Source organism: Rhincodon typus, chromosome 23 (genome assembly GCF_021869965.1).
Source record: "Rhincodon typus isolate 14 chromosome 23, sRhiTyp1.1, whole genome shotgun sequence".
NCBI lineage: Eukaryota > Metazoa > Chordata > Chondrichthyes > Orectolobiformes > Rhincodontidae > Rhincodon > Rhincodon typus.
Window position 1 is genome coordinate 45,186,482 of NC_063354.1, and position 15,738 is coordinate 45,202,219.

At 42.8% G+C, this 15,738-nt stretch overlaps 1 protein-coding gene across 1 annotated transcript in view; it reads left to right on the forward strand.

Annotated features, from left to right (window-relative positions):
- The first annotated feature begins 4,969 nt into the window (after positions 1–4,969).
- LOC109924729 (protein HID1-like) overlaps positions 4,970–15,738 on the forward strand; it is a 34,088-nt gene continuing 23,319 nt past the window's right edge. Inside the window, exons 1-3 of the mRNA XM_020524722.2 lie at positions 4,970–5,023; positions 7,319–7,468; positions 11,524–11,694. Coding sequence (XP_020380311.2) covers positions 4,970–5,023; positions 7,319–7,468; positions 11,524–11,694 — 375 coding nt within the window. The remainder of the gene's footprint in view (positions 5,024–7,318; positions 7,469–11,523; positions 11,695–15,738) is intronic.

Here is a 15,738-nt window from a genome sequence, read left to right on the forward strand (position 1 = left end):
GCCAGTTGCCATTTGAATTGATTGTGCAGTTCTGTGTCACAGATTGTGAAGAGCGGAAGGCTGGATATTATTTAATTAACATCTGTCCTCCTTTCATGACGTAAGGGAAAACTGTACTCTTCTACCTGACCCTGCCACACATGAAAAGCCTCCCCACCTCCATCACAATCTTCACATTCATAAACAGAAGAATAATTCATGCCAGAAACCTTCCTAAAATTGTTGGATTGACCGTCGTGCTCGCTCTCTGACCCTCTGCATTCATTTGTATTAGGTTCCTCTGGATATTGGGTGAATGCAGTTTCCTGACGGAGCTGGCCCCCAGTGGATCAGGATGTGTGAGAGTGTTCCAGAACTTCCACCCCTCACCCTGGGAGTCAGGGTGTGTGAGGGTTTCCCCTACCCCCTCCCCCACACAAGTGTCAGGGTCTGAGAGGGTCACACACCCTGCCCTCCCAAGAGTCAGGGTTTGTGAAGGTTCCTCCAGTGGGTCAGGGATGTGTGAGGTCCTTCCCTCTCTCGGAACCAGGCTGTGGATGACACTGGGGAACAATTGGCCATTATTCACTGTCTGGCCTGACACTGCGGGTCTCCCAGCTGAGCCGAATGCTGTCACCGTTCCCGATCCACTTGAGCAGACTGGGGAGGTGAGCGTGTTGTTGTGTTTCTCACCCTCCCCCCACAACAACACTGACATCAGTGAGCAGGTTTCTCTTGTCAAGTGACTAACTGTTTGGGTTGCACAATGTGCTGCATTGCTTTCTGCTTTGAATTCACCCGTTTTGTGCCAGCTGTTTAGCAGTTGCTGGCTGTGTAAGTTCCATGGAGTAGTGAAAGTCAGTGATGAGAAAGCTGTGTTTCCATGTGGGCAGCTTCGAAGTACAGCCACTCCACGACCAGAGTATGAAGGCAGCTTGTGGTGCTTCGGAGTGCTAGAGTTTACCTCGACAGTGCTGACACCACCTTGTGAGTTGGTGCTACCTGCTTTCTTAAGATGTGCAGTTAGATTACCCACCAACCCTGTGCTTGCTGATCTACACAAGCTTGTGATCCAGTAGCGCCTCAGTTTTAAAATTCTTCTTCAGTTCTACAATCCTTTCAGATCTCTGTGCTCCTCCATTCTGCTCTCTTGTGCATCTATGATGTTAATTGCTGCACCATGGGTTGCTGTACCTTCAGTTGCCACAGTGTTAAGCTGTAGGTCTCCCCAACCTTAATCACTGCACCCTTATCTCCTTGAAGATGCTCCTTTAAAACCATGTTTTTGACCAAATTTGGCCATCTGTCCTAAAATATCCTAATGTGCCTTAGGGTCACTCTGGTAAAGCAAATTGGAATATTTTATGAGATTAAACGCCAGTGTAAGTTCAACTTATCTTTAAACCAGAAATATGACATTAATGACTGAACCTCTCAGCAAATCCACACTTATTACGTGCTCAATACCGACCCTTTCATGGAATTATAGCATGTTTATGTCACAGAACAGGGCCATTTGGCCTGCTTGGTCTGAACTGGCTCTCTACAAGAGCATTCACCTAGGCGTACTGACTCACCTTTTTCCCCACAACCCTTCACTTTTTTAATCTTTTGATAGTTGTTCACTGCGGTATTGAAGGTTTTGATTAAAGCTGACTCACCACACTCTTAAGTAATGCTTTCCTGATCTGAGCCGCAGTCTGAATGAATATGTTTTTTCCTTGCGTTGCAGTTGCTTCTTGTGGCAATTGCCTTAAATTTGTATCCTTTGGTTTTCGACCCTTCCACTGTTGTTTCATTCTCCATATCTATTCTGTCATAGAATCACAGAACCCCTACAGTGTGGAAGCTGGCCATTTGGTCCATTGAGTCCACACTGACCCACCAAAGAGCATCCCACCCAAACCCAACCCCTATCCTATGTTTCTCATGGCTAATGCACCTAACCTACAGATCCCCTGGATGTTATGGGCAGCTTAGCAAGGCCCAAGTAGATGTGGGGAGAATGTGCAAACTCCTGAGGGTGGAATCGAACCTGGGTCCCTGGCGCTGTGAGGCAGCAGTGCTAACCACTAAGCCACCGTGCCACCCGTGTCCTGTCTCCTCGTGATGTTGAACATCTGTAACAAATTCTTCTCTTTTTCAATCAATACACTTAATCCTCATTCCTGGAAACATTCTCATGAATCTTTTCCGACCTCTCTAACATCTTCATCACATGCTCCTGAAAATGTAGTGGCCTGGTCTGGACTCTGTACACCAATTGTTGTATATGGGTTTAATGTAACATCATTTGTGGTGTTGAAAATGCAGAGGCAGGAAGAGATGGACCTGTCTGTTGAAGAGCTGTTAAACTCTGGAGAGAGCCACACTCTTAGGTGAACATAAAAGATCCCGTGATCATGTGAAGAGGAGCAGGGACATTCTTCTGTGTATCCCGGCTAGTATTTATCTTTCCAGCTCATCGTTAAACCAGATTATCTGGTAATCATTATTAGATTATGTTTGCTGTCTTTCCTACATTAATGCAATGACTACAGTTCTAAAAGCAATTTAGAATTGCTTATTGGCTGCAAGGCACTGTGAAACATCCTGAGATCATGCAAGACACAATAAATAAAAATCTTTCTCTCGTTGTTCAGTAACATCTTAAAACAAATGTATCAGAGTTGCATGGACCCTGCCTGGATTTTGCAAGTGTTAGGTCCTCTGCTGTTGTGAATTTTTTGATTCTTACTGATTTCAGAATAATTGTGATTTGTGATACAGATTTAGTAAGATGAGCATTGAAACTAAGCTCCTTCCTCTTTAATGTCACCACATTGTGTTGGGTATCAGCAATAGAGCCCCTCAGCTCACCCATCCGTGTACTGTTCTGTATTGGGTGTTAATATGACAAAGCCTTGAGTAGGCTGTTTGCTCCTTCAGGCTGTTGCACCATCCAATAAGATCAGCGCTCATCTAGTTGCAGTGTCAGCTCCACTTTTCTGTCTGTCTCTCCTAACCCTGACTTTTTGGGTCTATCAAAAATCTAACTCCAACCTGTTGAAGTTTAAATTTTTTCATGAGTTAAGCCTTTCATCTGAGGACTGAGTCTAGTGAATTTTCTCTGAAGTGTTTTGAAAGTAGTTTCAGAGATCTCGGGGTTCATGTCTGTGTCTCCCTGAAAGTAGCCACGCAAGTAGATAGGGTGGTAAAGAAGGCGTATGGCATGCTTGCCTTTTTTGGTCGGGGAATTGAATACAAGAGCCAGGTTGTCATGTTGCAGCTTTATAAGACTTTGGTTAGGCCACACATAGAGTACTGTGTTCAATTCTGGTCGCCACCATACAGGAAGGATGTGGAGACTTTGGACAGGGTGCAGAAGAGGTTTACCAGGATGCTGCCTGGATTAGAGGGTATGAGCTATAAGGAGAGGCTAGAAACACTCGGGTTGTTTTCTCTGAAGTGGCGGAAGCTGAGGGGAGACTTGATAGAAATCTGTAAAATTATAAGATGCATAGATAGGGCTGACAGTCAGAATCTTTTTCCCAGAGTTGAAGTGTCTAATAGTAGGGGGCATGCATTTAAGGTGAGGGGGAAAATTCAAAGAAAATGTGAGGTGCAAGTTTTTTTACACAGAGAATGGTAGGAGTCCGGAACTCACTGCCACGGGTGGTGGTGGAGGCAAATACAATAGGGGCTTTCAGATAAGCCAATGAATATGCAAGGAATGGGCTGATATGGACCAAGGGCAGGCAGAAGGAATTAGTTTAATTTGGCGTCATGTTCAGCACAATATCATGGGCCAAAGGGCCTTTTCCTATGCTGTATAGTTATATGTTCTTCCTTTTTTAAATAAGGAAACCAAAATAATACGCAGTACTCTGGATATAGTCTCACCAATGCCCTGTACAGCTGCAGTAAAATTTCATTCCTTCGATATTCCATTCCTTTTGGAAAAGCAACAACGTTCCATTTGCCTTGTTAAACACTTGTTGTACCTGCATTATAAACTTCTGTGATTCATGTATTAGGGCACCCAGGTCCCTCTGAAAGAGTCCTGCAATCTTGATTTAAATAATAGCCTGACTTTCTATTCTTCCTGCCAAAATGGACAACATGAAATTTACCTGAGTTATACTAGAACTTTTTGACCACTCACTGAACCCATCTATATCTCTTTGCAGTCTCTTTACCTCCTCTCAGCAACTTACTTTCTGACCTACGTTGGTGTCATCATCAAATGTAGCCACCATATAATTAATCACCCCGTTCACGTGATCATTATAGATTGTAAATAGTTAAGGACTCAGCGCTGACCCCTGTGGCACTCCAGTAGAGACAGCATGCCGATCTGAGAAAGATCCACTAATCCCTACTCTCTGCTTCCTGTTGAGCTAACTCATTCCTTATACATGCTAAATATATGACCCTTCTACACCAGTGCTCTTGTGCCTCATCCTTTGAGAAGTCATCTTATCAAATTGCTTTTCAAAATCCAAGTACACCATGCACTGTGAATGTTACTTTGTCAAAATACTCTATTAGGTTAGTTATACACAATTTCCCTTTTGCAATGCCATGCTAGCTCTGCCTGATCAGGATATTTTTTAAAGTATCCTACTATAACGATCTTAATAATGGATTATAACATCCTCCCATTGTCAAACAATTTCTTCTTTCTGATTCTCCCCGCGCGCCCACTCTTCAGCAAAGGTGTTTAATTTGCTATTTTCCAATCCACCGGATTTTTGGAAGATTAGAACCAGTGCATCTGCTATCTGTGCTGCCACTGCTTTTAAGATCCTAGGATGGAATTGAAAGATTTTTGGAACTTTATAAAGGCCATCTGGTCTGAGGGAGTTGTCGGCTTTTATATCTAATTGCTTTCCTTGCATCTTTTCCCAGGTGTTTGTGATTATTTTAAGATGATCTCGCCTTACCATCTTTGAAGTTTCAATTATCTTTGGGAGGTTTTTGGAGAATTAACAAGGCTGGGGATTACACAATGAATGTGAGGACCCTGGATAACACTGAAGATCAATGGGACCTTGGTGTGCATGTATGTGGAGCCTTGAAGTCATCAGAATAGGTGGATAGGATGGTTATGAAGGCGCATATTGGATACTTGCATTTATTAGTTGAGGTATTCAGTACAAAGCTGGGCGATTTTGAAGGAGCTGTGTAGGACATTGGTTGAGCCACAACTGGAGTACTGTGTCCACTTCTGGTCACCTCATTATAGGAAGGATGGGATTGCACTGGAAAGGGTGCAGAATAGATTCACTTGGATATTGCCCAGGGCTGGGGCAATTCAGCCAGAAAGAGAGACTACATAGCCCCTCATAATTTTTTACCCCTCATAATTTTGTACACCTCAATCTGATTCCATCCCTCCCCCCACCACCCAGACTTTTCTGCTCCAAGGAAAATAGCCCTAGTCTGTGTGGCCATGTGGAGTTAGATCACAGATTAGCTATTATCTCATTAAATGGTACAACAGGTTTAAGTAGTAAGACGGTCCACACCAATTCTTTTGTTACTACATACTAGTTGAATCTCTCCATTTTACATGTTCCAACCCTTCACAGCTGCTACAAAGGTGGTCTGCAAACATTGCCCACTGCTGTTGTAATCCATTCCAATTTCATAATTCTATCCACAAAGTTTTCACCCCACTAGTGCTTACAAGTGATTTTTGTCATAATGAGTTAAATTTATTCATAAAATAGCTGTTAATTAGGATATGTAACAGTTGTCAATGTGGACATTTGGGTGCTTTTGTTTGTTGGATTCCATTCCACCAAGGGTTTAAAAACTATATCCTTATTTTCAAATCCCTCTGTGACTTCACCCATCCTTAACTCTGTAACTTCCTCTACTCCCCTATGCCCCTGTGCAACTTCTTGTATTCCTCCAATTCTGGCCTTCTAGACAGTATGGATCCATTTGCCTATCTTCTCTGGCCATGCCCTCAGCTGTGCAAGCCTTATGTTATGAAATTGCCACCCTTAATCCCTCCTTCTCTTTACCTTTTTAAGGTGTTGTGAGGTGTAAGAAGGAATGAGGCTACGAAAGCTTGTGTCGTATGATTTCTGACCTTGTCCACCCGAGTCCAACACCGGCACCTCCACATCATGGCTACCTTTTTAAAACTTATCTCTTTGACCAGTTTTTTTTTAGTCTCCATTATCATACCTCCTCCTTCAGGTTTTATTGGTTTACATTTTTCGTGAAGTGACTTGGGACATTGTGAAATGTTAAAGACAAAGTTGTTGCGCTGCATTAGGTTGGGCATTGTTAGACTATTTGGGAAGTTCATTTGTAAAACAACTCTTGTTTTCTGTGTTCAAGGAAATAGTTTTAAATTTGAATTGCTTTGGAGGTGTGATTTTGTGAATGCATGACACACTGTATAGTGCAGTAGGTTTATGAAATTGTTTTCTGAAATAATGATAGTTGCTGCACTCAAATTCCTTACTTGTGTGGTGAATGCAATTGGCTTTCAAACAAGGATTTATTCACAGCAAGTCCTGTTCATCCACTACCCCTGGGCACATTGGCTTCTGTTCTGGCTCCACCTCAGTTTTAAAATTTTTATCCTTGCATTCAGATCCCTTCGTGGCCTCATTCCTGTACTGTACCTTTCCCCAGCCCTCTGGGAACGCTGTGCTCCTTCAGTTCTGAACTCTGGCCTATCCCTGATTTTCACCTTTGGTCATGCCTTCTGCTGCCTTGGCTGTAAACAATGGGATTTCTTTTGCTAAGCATCACTGTTTCTCCATACACCTGTCAACTTGTTAAGATGCTCCTTAATGTCAAGCTCTTTGACAAAGCCAACCTAATTTACCTTATTCCCCCCAGTGTCAGATTTTATTTGAAGATACTGTTGTGAAATGCCATGGGAATTCTGGTAAAGGAGTAATCTCCAAAACAAGTTATGCTTTTTATTCTTTGATCATGGGATGTGGGTGTCGCTGCCTTGATCTGCATTTACTGCCAGTCCCTAAGTGCCCAGAGGGCAGTTGAGAGTCAACCACGTTACTGAGAGTCTGCAATCACACCTAGGTCAGACTGGGTAAGGATGGTGGATTTCATTCCCAAAAAGACATGGGTGAACTAGGTGGGTTTTTAAACAACAATCGTCATGGATGTGATTAGCTCTTCAGTCCAGATTTTGTTGAATCCAAATTTTGCCAGCTGTATTGATGGGATCAGAACCCATGCCTAAAGAATGTTAGCCTGGGTCCCTGGATCTCTCTGCAGTGGCATTATCACCAGCTCCCCTGTTGAGTGGTTCAGTTTGATGTTATTGTAACCCAGGCTGTTTCTATAACGTGTTTCTTGTATTTTGCAGCCAGTGGAGGCCACTGATGATGCATTCTGGGATCAGTTCTGGGCTGACACAGCTACATCCATCCAGGACGTGTTCACCTTGGTGCCAGCAGCTGAGATCCGAGCAGTCAGGGAGGAGTCACCCTCTAACTTAGCCACCCTGTGCTATAAGGTACGGAGACCATCTGTCCTTTCCTGTGAACTTTGAGCTAAATTAACTGAGGAATGTTTGTCATGTGAGTCAAATTATTTCTTTTTTCTAGCACTCGTGTTGAGGAGATGTATATACCATAAGTTAGACGCAGAGTACATCTCCCTCGACAATGTTCCCATCAAACACTCCCAGGACAGGTACAGCATGGGGTTAGGTATGGAGTAAAGCTTTCTCTACACTGTCCCCATTAAACACTGAGGACAAAGGCAACACGGGGTTAGATACAGAATAATCATAGAATCCGTACAGTGTGGAAGCAGGCTATTCGGTTCATCAGGTCTACCCCGACCCTCCGAAGACCATCCCACCCAGACCCGCCCCCTACCCTATCCCTGTAATCCTGCATTTCCCACAGCTAATCCACTGAGTCTGCACATCCCTGGACTCTATGGCCAATTTAGCATAGCCAATCTACCTAACCTGCTCATCTTTGGACTGTGGGAGGAAACTGAGCACACAGAGGAAACACACAGACACGGGTAGAATGTGCACACTCCACGCAAACAGTTGGGTCCCTGGTGCTGTGAGGCAGCAGTGCTAATCACGGAGCCATAGCGCTGCCCTCTACACTGTCATCTCTGCCCACAGCTGCACCTCCAGGTGTCTTGGTTCAGGGATAGGGACACTACCTCTCCACCACAAGAGGACCCCTCTAGGAGTTGCTGCTGAATTATGGGTGATAAGATTCAGCTGATGCCTGCAAGTCTCACTGAGCTTTCAGTGAGTGAGAGGAGGAGCTTGTAGCTAATCAGCTGCAATGTGTAAGTTATTAAGGATGTAAAACCTGGTGCATGTTATGATATCCCAAATGAGAATGGTAAAATTCAAATAAAATTAATTGCTGTTCACTACTATATGCTTTTATCACGGAATCTGGGAGTACTTAGTGGTCATCAATTAAGAACAACAATTGAAAGGGACTATTTGTGGGGCTGTGGTAGTGTCCCTACTTCTGAGCCAAGAGATCCAGGTTTAAGTTTCACCTGTTCCAGAGGTGTGTCATAACGTCTCTGAGCAGGTTGATCATAAAATTTTTGACGCCAAATGAAAATATATTTCTTGAACTGCCTTTTCCTTCATGTGTACTGATATCATACACTCAGAAGCCTAGTGCATGCTCAGACTGGCTTATTAACAGAGTTTGAAATTATCGCAGTTAGTTTACCAGTCTAGAAGAGTGGCAGGCTTAATATAATCCAGGATAAACGTGTACCTCTCACTCAGTGTCACTGCACCGTGTTTGGAACATTGTTCAGCAAGTCCCTCAATTCCCAATTCCAGTATGTGAGCTTGCCCCTACCTGAACTGTCACCCAACCAGGTCAATTCCGTCCCCCAGTCACCCTTTGGGCCAACAGGGTGTGTTTGTAATTTCTTCCCTTCCCTAATGTTGTGTATATATTGGTGGCTGAATCAGCCATCCAATTTAAAGTTAGTCATTGGAAGCAGTGCATTCATAGACTGAACAGGAATGAGGTCAGGGTATTGGCAGTACTAATTTTTTTTAACACACTTTGTTTGATCTGTTCTCTGGTATTTCAGTACAATGGTCAACAAAAGCTAAAGTTTGGCTCACATATAATTACTCTTGTGTTTATGCTCAAGTGCCACTTCAGCATGTAATCTAAACCATTGCTCCCTTACATGACTGAAGGAGGTGACTCTGTTCAAGGTGACATTTTTTAGATTTGATGTTGATATGTCTGCCTTTTAGGGAGGGTGTTGGAAGAGTTGATATTGTTTTAATGCTCTCGCTAATGTGCCCCCTCCAAAGAATGCCACTTCAAAACTGATGATCTGGTAATTTTTTATCATTCATTCACAGGATGTAGTCCTTCAGTTCCAGGTGATTTTTCTACCTTCAGACCTTTCAGTTTTCCCACCACCTTCTCCTTAATGATGACCGCTACATTCACCTCTGCCCCTTGACTCTGTTGAAGTTCTGATATGCTGCTGGTGTCTTCTACTGTGAAAACTGATGCAAAGTGTCTATTCAGTTCCTCTGTCATTTCCTTGTTCCCCATTACTACTTCTCTAGCCACATTTTCCAGTGGTTCAGTGTCCACTCTTGCCTCTCTCTTCTCTTTTAGGCATCTTTAAAAAAAATTTCTTGCAATTTTCCTTTGTATTCCTAGTTAGTTTACGCTCATATTACTCTCCTTCCTGACTATGCAAAGCTTACTGATATTCCATCACACTCCTGAATTTGTGACTTCAGACTGCTCCACTTACCTACCACAGTGACTGAACTTTGGAGTAATGGGAATAATTGATAAATCATAGTATAAATGCATGTTCCATCTTATCTTGAAAGTGGTAAGAATGCTTCCTACAGGCCACATGATAGTTGCCCACCTCCCTGTGGATTGGCTGATCCTCTTTGGGGATGTTGGGCAAAGCCTTAAGTGAGATAGTCACCTCATTACACAGCTAGTGACACATATCTGTGTATCTCCGATCAATGCAACAGCCTGACAAAACCACCCTGGTTTTTTGTACTGTACCCCTTTTTGCACTGTTCCCTTCCATTGAGGTGAACATTGAAGCAGTTCTGTCAACTCCTATTTGTCACTTGAACAATTGAACAGCCCTGAAGGAGGCCAATAACTCATTATTTTCTTGCCTGGTCATTGTAAGAGCTATCCGCTTAGTATCCCTCTTCTGCTCTCCACCCTTAGCTGTGAAAACTTCAAACATTTCTACTTCAAACACTTATCACATTCCCTTTGGAAGTTGATGCATTCACTGCCATCCCGATGTGTTCCAAACCATGATCTGCTCGAAAAATAAATGTTTCCTCTTTCCCCGTACTCTTGTAAATTGTTTTTGTATCTTAGTCCTCTGGTTATTGCTCATTCTGTGAGTGAAAACTCTTTCTCCTTGTTTATTCTGTTAAAATCATTCATGATTTTTTTACCCCTCAATTTGTTCTTTCCTTAGCTTTGTCTGCTATTAAGGAGAACAATCCCAATTTCTGTACTGTCTCATGGCCTTATCTCTGGTGGTATCTGGAAATTCTTCTCTGTACGCTCTTGCTATTCTGTGCTCTTATTTCTTTGCTGATCATGTGATTTGCTGTGTTTGTGGCTGCCTCTCTCCATGGTGACCACTATGTGGTTTGAAGAAACCACAGGCTTTTAGAAAACGGAAATTTCTCTGTGGAGTGTTTCCTTCCTCAGTCTAATTGCAGGCCCCACTTGCTGCAGATACAGTATGTTGCGGTTCTCAGAAACTACTCCGGCTAAGTAGTTTTGTCCAGTTTTCCTTTAAACCAGTGCTGACCAAGTACTAGTTATTTTACCAGTGAGTAATCCAGAGGCTTGTGCTTGTTACCCACAGTGTTTAACTCTGACCATGTCAGTTTGTGTTTGGTTCAAAAGAAAATCAGGAAAAATAAAGTTCTTCTCTGTAAAAGTGACTGTAAAGCTGTACATTTGTTGTAAAAACCCAATTGTTCTTGGAATTTCCTTTGGAGAAGGAAGCCTAATGTACTAGCCCAGTTTGGTTTATATGTGACTCCTGCCACATAGCAATGTACCATAATAAGTAGATTGATAAACAACTTCGTGTATCAAATCAAGAACAGCACTTCAAGGAGAAAACCCAGCACTACCTTCTTCTGCTGGCTTTGTAGCAACACACACGTGCCAAAAGTATATCTGTGTTATACAGAGGCAGACCTGTCCTCACCAGTATTGTACCCCAGTGTTATACAGTGACAGACCTGTGCCCACCGGTACTGTACCCAAGTGTTATACAGTGACAGACCTGCCCTCACCAGTACTGTACCGTAGTGTTGTACAGTGACAGACCTGCCCTCACCAGTACTGTACCGTAGTGTTATACAGTGACAGATCTGTCCTCACTGGTACTGTACCCCAGTGTTATACAGTGACAGACCTGTGCCTGCCATTACTGTACCCCAGTGTTATACAGTGACAGACCTGTACCCACCCATACTACGTGTTGTATAAATAGTTATCTAAATAATGTATTTTTTTCTGGTCCATCCAGGCAGTTGAGAAGTTAGTCCAAGGTGCTGAGTCGGGCTGTGCGAGTGACAAGGAGAAACAGATTATTATTAACTGCACTCAGCTCCTGACCCGCATCCTGCCTTATATCTTTGAGGATCCAGACTGGAGAGGCTTCTTTTGGTCAACAATTCCAGGAGCAGGCCGTGCTGGGGTAGGTCTATACCAGGTCCTTTTCTTACACTGGTGTAGTATCTGAGCCTGTTTTGTAAAAACAGCCTCTGTCAGTGCCTTTGTTTGGCCTTTGCTGTGTTTTTATGACCAAGAACATTCATATTACATGTACAATAAATACACTAAGAAACTTCACGGAGTGTGAACGAATAATATTGGAGCATGGAGGGAGAGATTGGGAGGAGGTGATTGAAACCTAGTTTGTTATTGACATGGATAACACAGTGTGGAGCTGGAGGAACACAGCAGGCCAGGCAGCATCAGAGGAGCAGGAAAGTTAATGTTTCAGGTTGGGACCCTTCTTCATAAATGACCCGAAACGTCAACTTTCTTGCTCCTCTGATGCTGCCTGGCCTGCTGTATTCCTCCAGCTCCACACTGTGTTATTTATGACTGCAGCGTTGGCAGTTCTTAGTGTCTCTGAGTTTGTTATTGACATGCTTCTCTGGGTGACGATGGTGAAGGGTCTGGAAAATGTGACAAAAGACCACATCCACTCTGAGTCAGAGTCCAGCAGCAGCTTGTTAATCATCGATGGCCAATTGATTCTTCTTACCCCTACCCCTGTCCATAGTGCTGAGGATTAATTTAATCCCGAGTCTGCAGTGAGTGAGGTCCAGCCTCCCTCATCATAGTGACCAGGATTGGATAACCCACTGCCTACTATTGACGAGAATCAATTTCTCTCCAGTCCCTAATGACCAGCGTTGATCATCCAGCCCAGTCGTTATTGATTGGAATCAGTTACCCCATGATTTTGATGAGCAGGAGAACCCTGTACAGTGAGCAGATCAAATCGAAAGTGTTGAAATCTAGGGGGTGCAGACTAAAAAAGAGCCAGAAGCAATGTGAGGAGAAACCTTTTTTTATTGCATATTATTCTGAAATATATACCTGATGTGAAAATGGAAACAGATTCAAAAGCGAATTGGATAAATACTTGATCGAGAAGAAAACAGCAGGCTTTGGGAGAAGGGCAAGAGAGTGGGATTAACTTAATTGCTTTTTGAAAGAGCCAACGGTTTCAGTGAGCTGAATTACCTTCTCTTGTGCCATCCTAGTCTATGATTCTATTCTGATATTTAGGCAAATTGCTTTGTCAGAAGTAGAGTCAACAAGGTGTGAGTGGAGGAGAGATTTGGATAGATGATTGCAGAGTTTAATTTCAGATTGGTTATATGTGTATGTTGCTTGCTCAATTTCATTCCTAGCTTGTGAAATGCATCAACTGTAATCCTGTACCTAATTCAGCTGCTGCATTGGCTTAGTGTTAATGAGACACACCCTGAAGGAATTGGTCTCACCCCCAAATCAGTCTCTCAGACAGATGCAAACAGGCAGCTGGGGCCTCACCACTAAACTCACTGAAAAGAAACCTTCCATTTTTACGTTAACTTTTGCTCCAAGTTTTTCCTGTTCAAACTTTATTCGCTAATTCCCAGTTAGTCTTGGAGCTTCCAAGAATCTTGAGGTAACCTTTCAGGAGCTTGGTTAGGTTGCAATGCTCGAAGCAGCCTCTGCAATGCAACAGATCAACTTTTATAAGATCCAGTCAGCATTGCAGGGTTTCAATGCAGCAGGACTTGCATTCATACAAACATGTATAAATCCTCCCCTGCGCCTCCACTGCATGCACGTGTGTGCACACACGCATCTATACAAGCATACATATAACCACACATGCAAACATGTGTATAGCTGTGTGCATGCGCGCGCACACATAGGTGTATATCTCCACACACCGACAAGTGCATGCATACCTGCACACACACACACCTGCAAACAGGCATGCATATACCTGTACATACGCGCGCACACAAGCATATATCATCACACAAATATAGTATGCATATACCCACATTCATACGTACAAACATATATGTACCCACATACGTATGCGTACAAGCATGTGTATATCCCCCTAACCAAATATATTATACATACATATATCCCCACACATATATACAGGCATGTATATATCACCCACATGCACACAGGTGCATGTATACCCCCCAACCTGGCACACATACAAGCATGTATATATCCCCACATTCTCACACAGGCATGTGTATATCCTAATGCATGCACACACAGGGACACGCAAGCACATATATAGCACTATACACTCTTACAAGCAGGCATACATACTATAGTTAAGCTGAAGAGAACCGATGTACAAATAGAGAAAGGGTTTGTGTATGAAGGCAAAGAACAAGGAGAATATCCCCACATTATTCAGCTGACACTTTGCAATGCTTTGAGGTCATGAAAATTTCTGCATAAATGCAAGCCTTTCCAATGTCCTTTAAGTGAGCCATAAACAATAGGCATTGCCAACCACATTTCAGATTGTTATGTGCAGCTGTCTGACAAAGGTGCTTGAATGCGCATATTGTTCTTGGTCCAGTAAACATCTACAATCTTTCAATATTCAACAACCTTTGATGTGTCTCATAATCTGACCAGCAGCTAGTGAATAAACAGCAGAATCACCTGTATTAATGAATGGCCTTGACTGATGTACTTGGTGTATCCATCACGGAAGTCTCGTCAGAAAACATCAGTGGGCTATTTATAGCATAATCTGATCGTATCAAGTGATGTCATTAAGTTGTGCTGTTTTAAATCAACCTGGATTGTGTGACAGACCTCTGACCTCAGAAGTAGCGACATTGCACAAGAGCTGCTTTGTTAAACTGAGATTCTGGACAGTAATTAGAAGCACGATATCTCTTATCCCCACAGCATCAACCTCAATAAGATACTCCAAACAAGTACATCTATTTCAACAGGCCTAGGCCATTCAGTCCAACTAGATCTATACTGGTAAAAACCAAAAGAACTGCAGATGCTGTAAATCAGGAACAAAAACAAAGTAGCTGGAAAAGCTCAGCAGGTCTGGCAGCATCTGTGAAGAAAAAAATCGGAGTTAATGTTTCAGGTCTGGAACATCAGAGTTAACGTTTTGGGTTCGGTGACCCTTCCTCAGAACTGAGTTCACCGGACCCGAAACGTTAGCTCTGTTTTTGTATATGCTGGTATTTTACATTTGACAAGAGCCTCCTCCTGACTTATTTCATCCAAAGCCCTCAGTAGGACTTTCTGTATCCTTGCTTATTAGCTTTCCTTTAAATGCATCTCAACTATTTGCCTTAATGAATTCATGTGGTAGAAAGTTCCAAATTCTCACTACTGTCTGAGTAAAGAAGTTTTCCTGAATTTCCTGTTGGATTTATTAGTGCCTATTTTAAATTCCATAGTAAGTGGAAAAGTCGTATTTATCTGATCAAATACTTTCATAATTTTAAAGACCTCTGTTAGGTCACTTTCCACTTTCACGAGAAATGAGCCCCAGCCTGCTCAATCTTTCCTGATATGTATAACCTCTATTTTCTTATACCTTCTCCAGTGCTTCCATATTCTTTACATTGTATAGTGATCAGAACTGGCCTCCGTACTCCAAAGTGTACTTTAACCAAGCTTTGAGACAAGTTTAACATTATTTATTTGCTTTGGAACAAAACTAGAAATCGCTGGTGGATTTCTAGCAGGCCTGGCAGAATCTGGGAAGAAAGCAGAGTTAACATTTCGAGTCCGTTGACTCATCATCGGAACTGTGTGTGTTTTAATGAGAGCTGAGGGTATTAGAGAATGGGTAGTCTGTGCTGAAAGCAAACCATGCAGTGTGATAATTGGCCTCAGTGGGTGAGAATGGGTTGGCTGTGCTAAAAGCAACCAATGTCATAACAGAACTGTGTGTGTGGTTTTTAAAGAAAAACATGGGCGAATGTAATCGGGCTGTAAAGTTATTGATCTCCATGTTGAAAAGAGGCTGCAGGGTCCCCAAGCGGAAAATGAGGTGTTGTTATTTGAGCTTATGCTGTGGCTTGCTGCAGCAGGACTGTGACAGAAATCTTGGCGTGGGAGCACAGTTGTGTCTTGAAGTGGCAGGCACCTGGAAGCTCGGATTTTTGTTAATGGACAGAACGTAGGTGTTCTGCAAAGCGGTGACCCAGTCTGCATT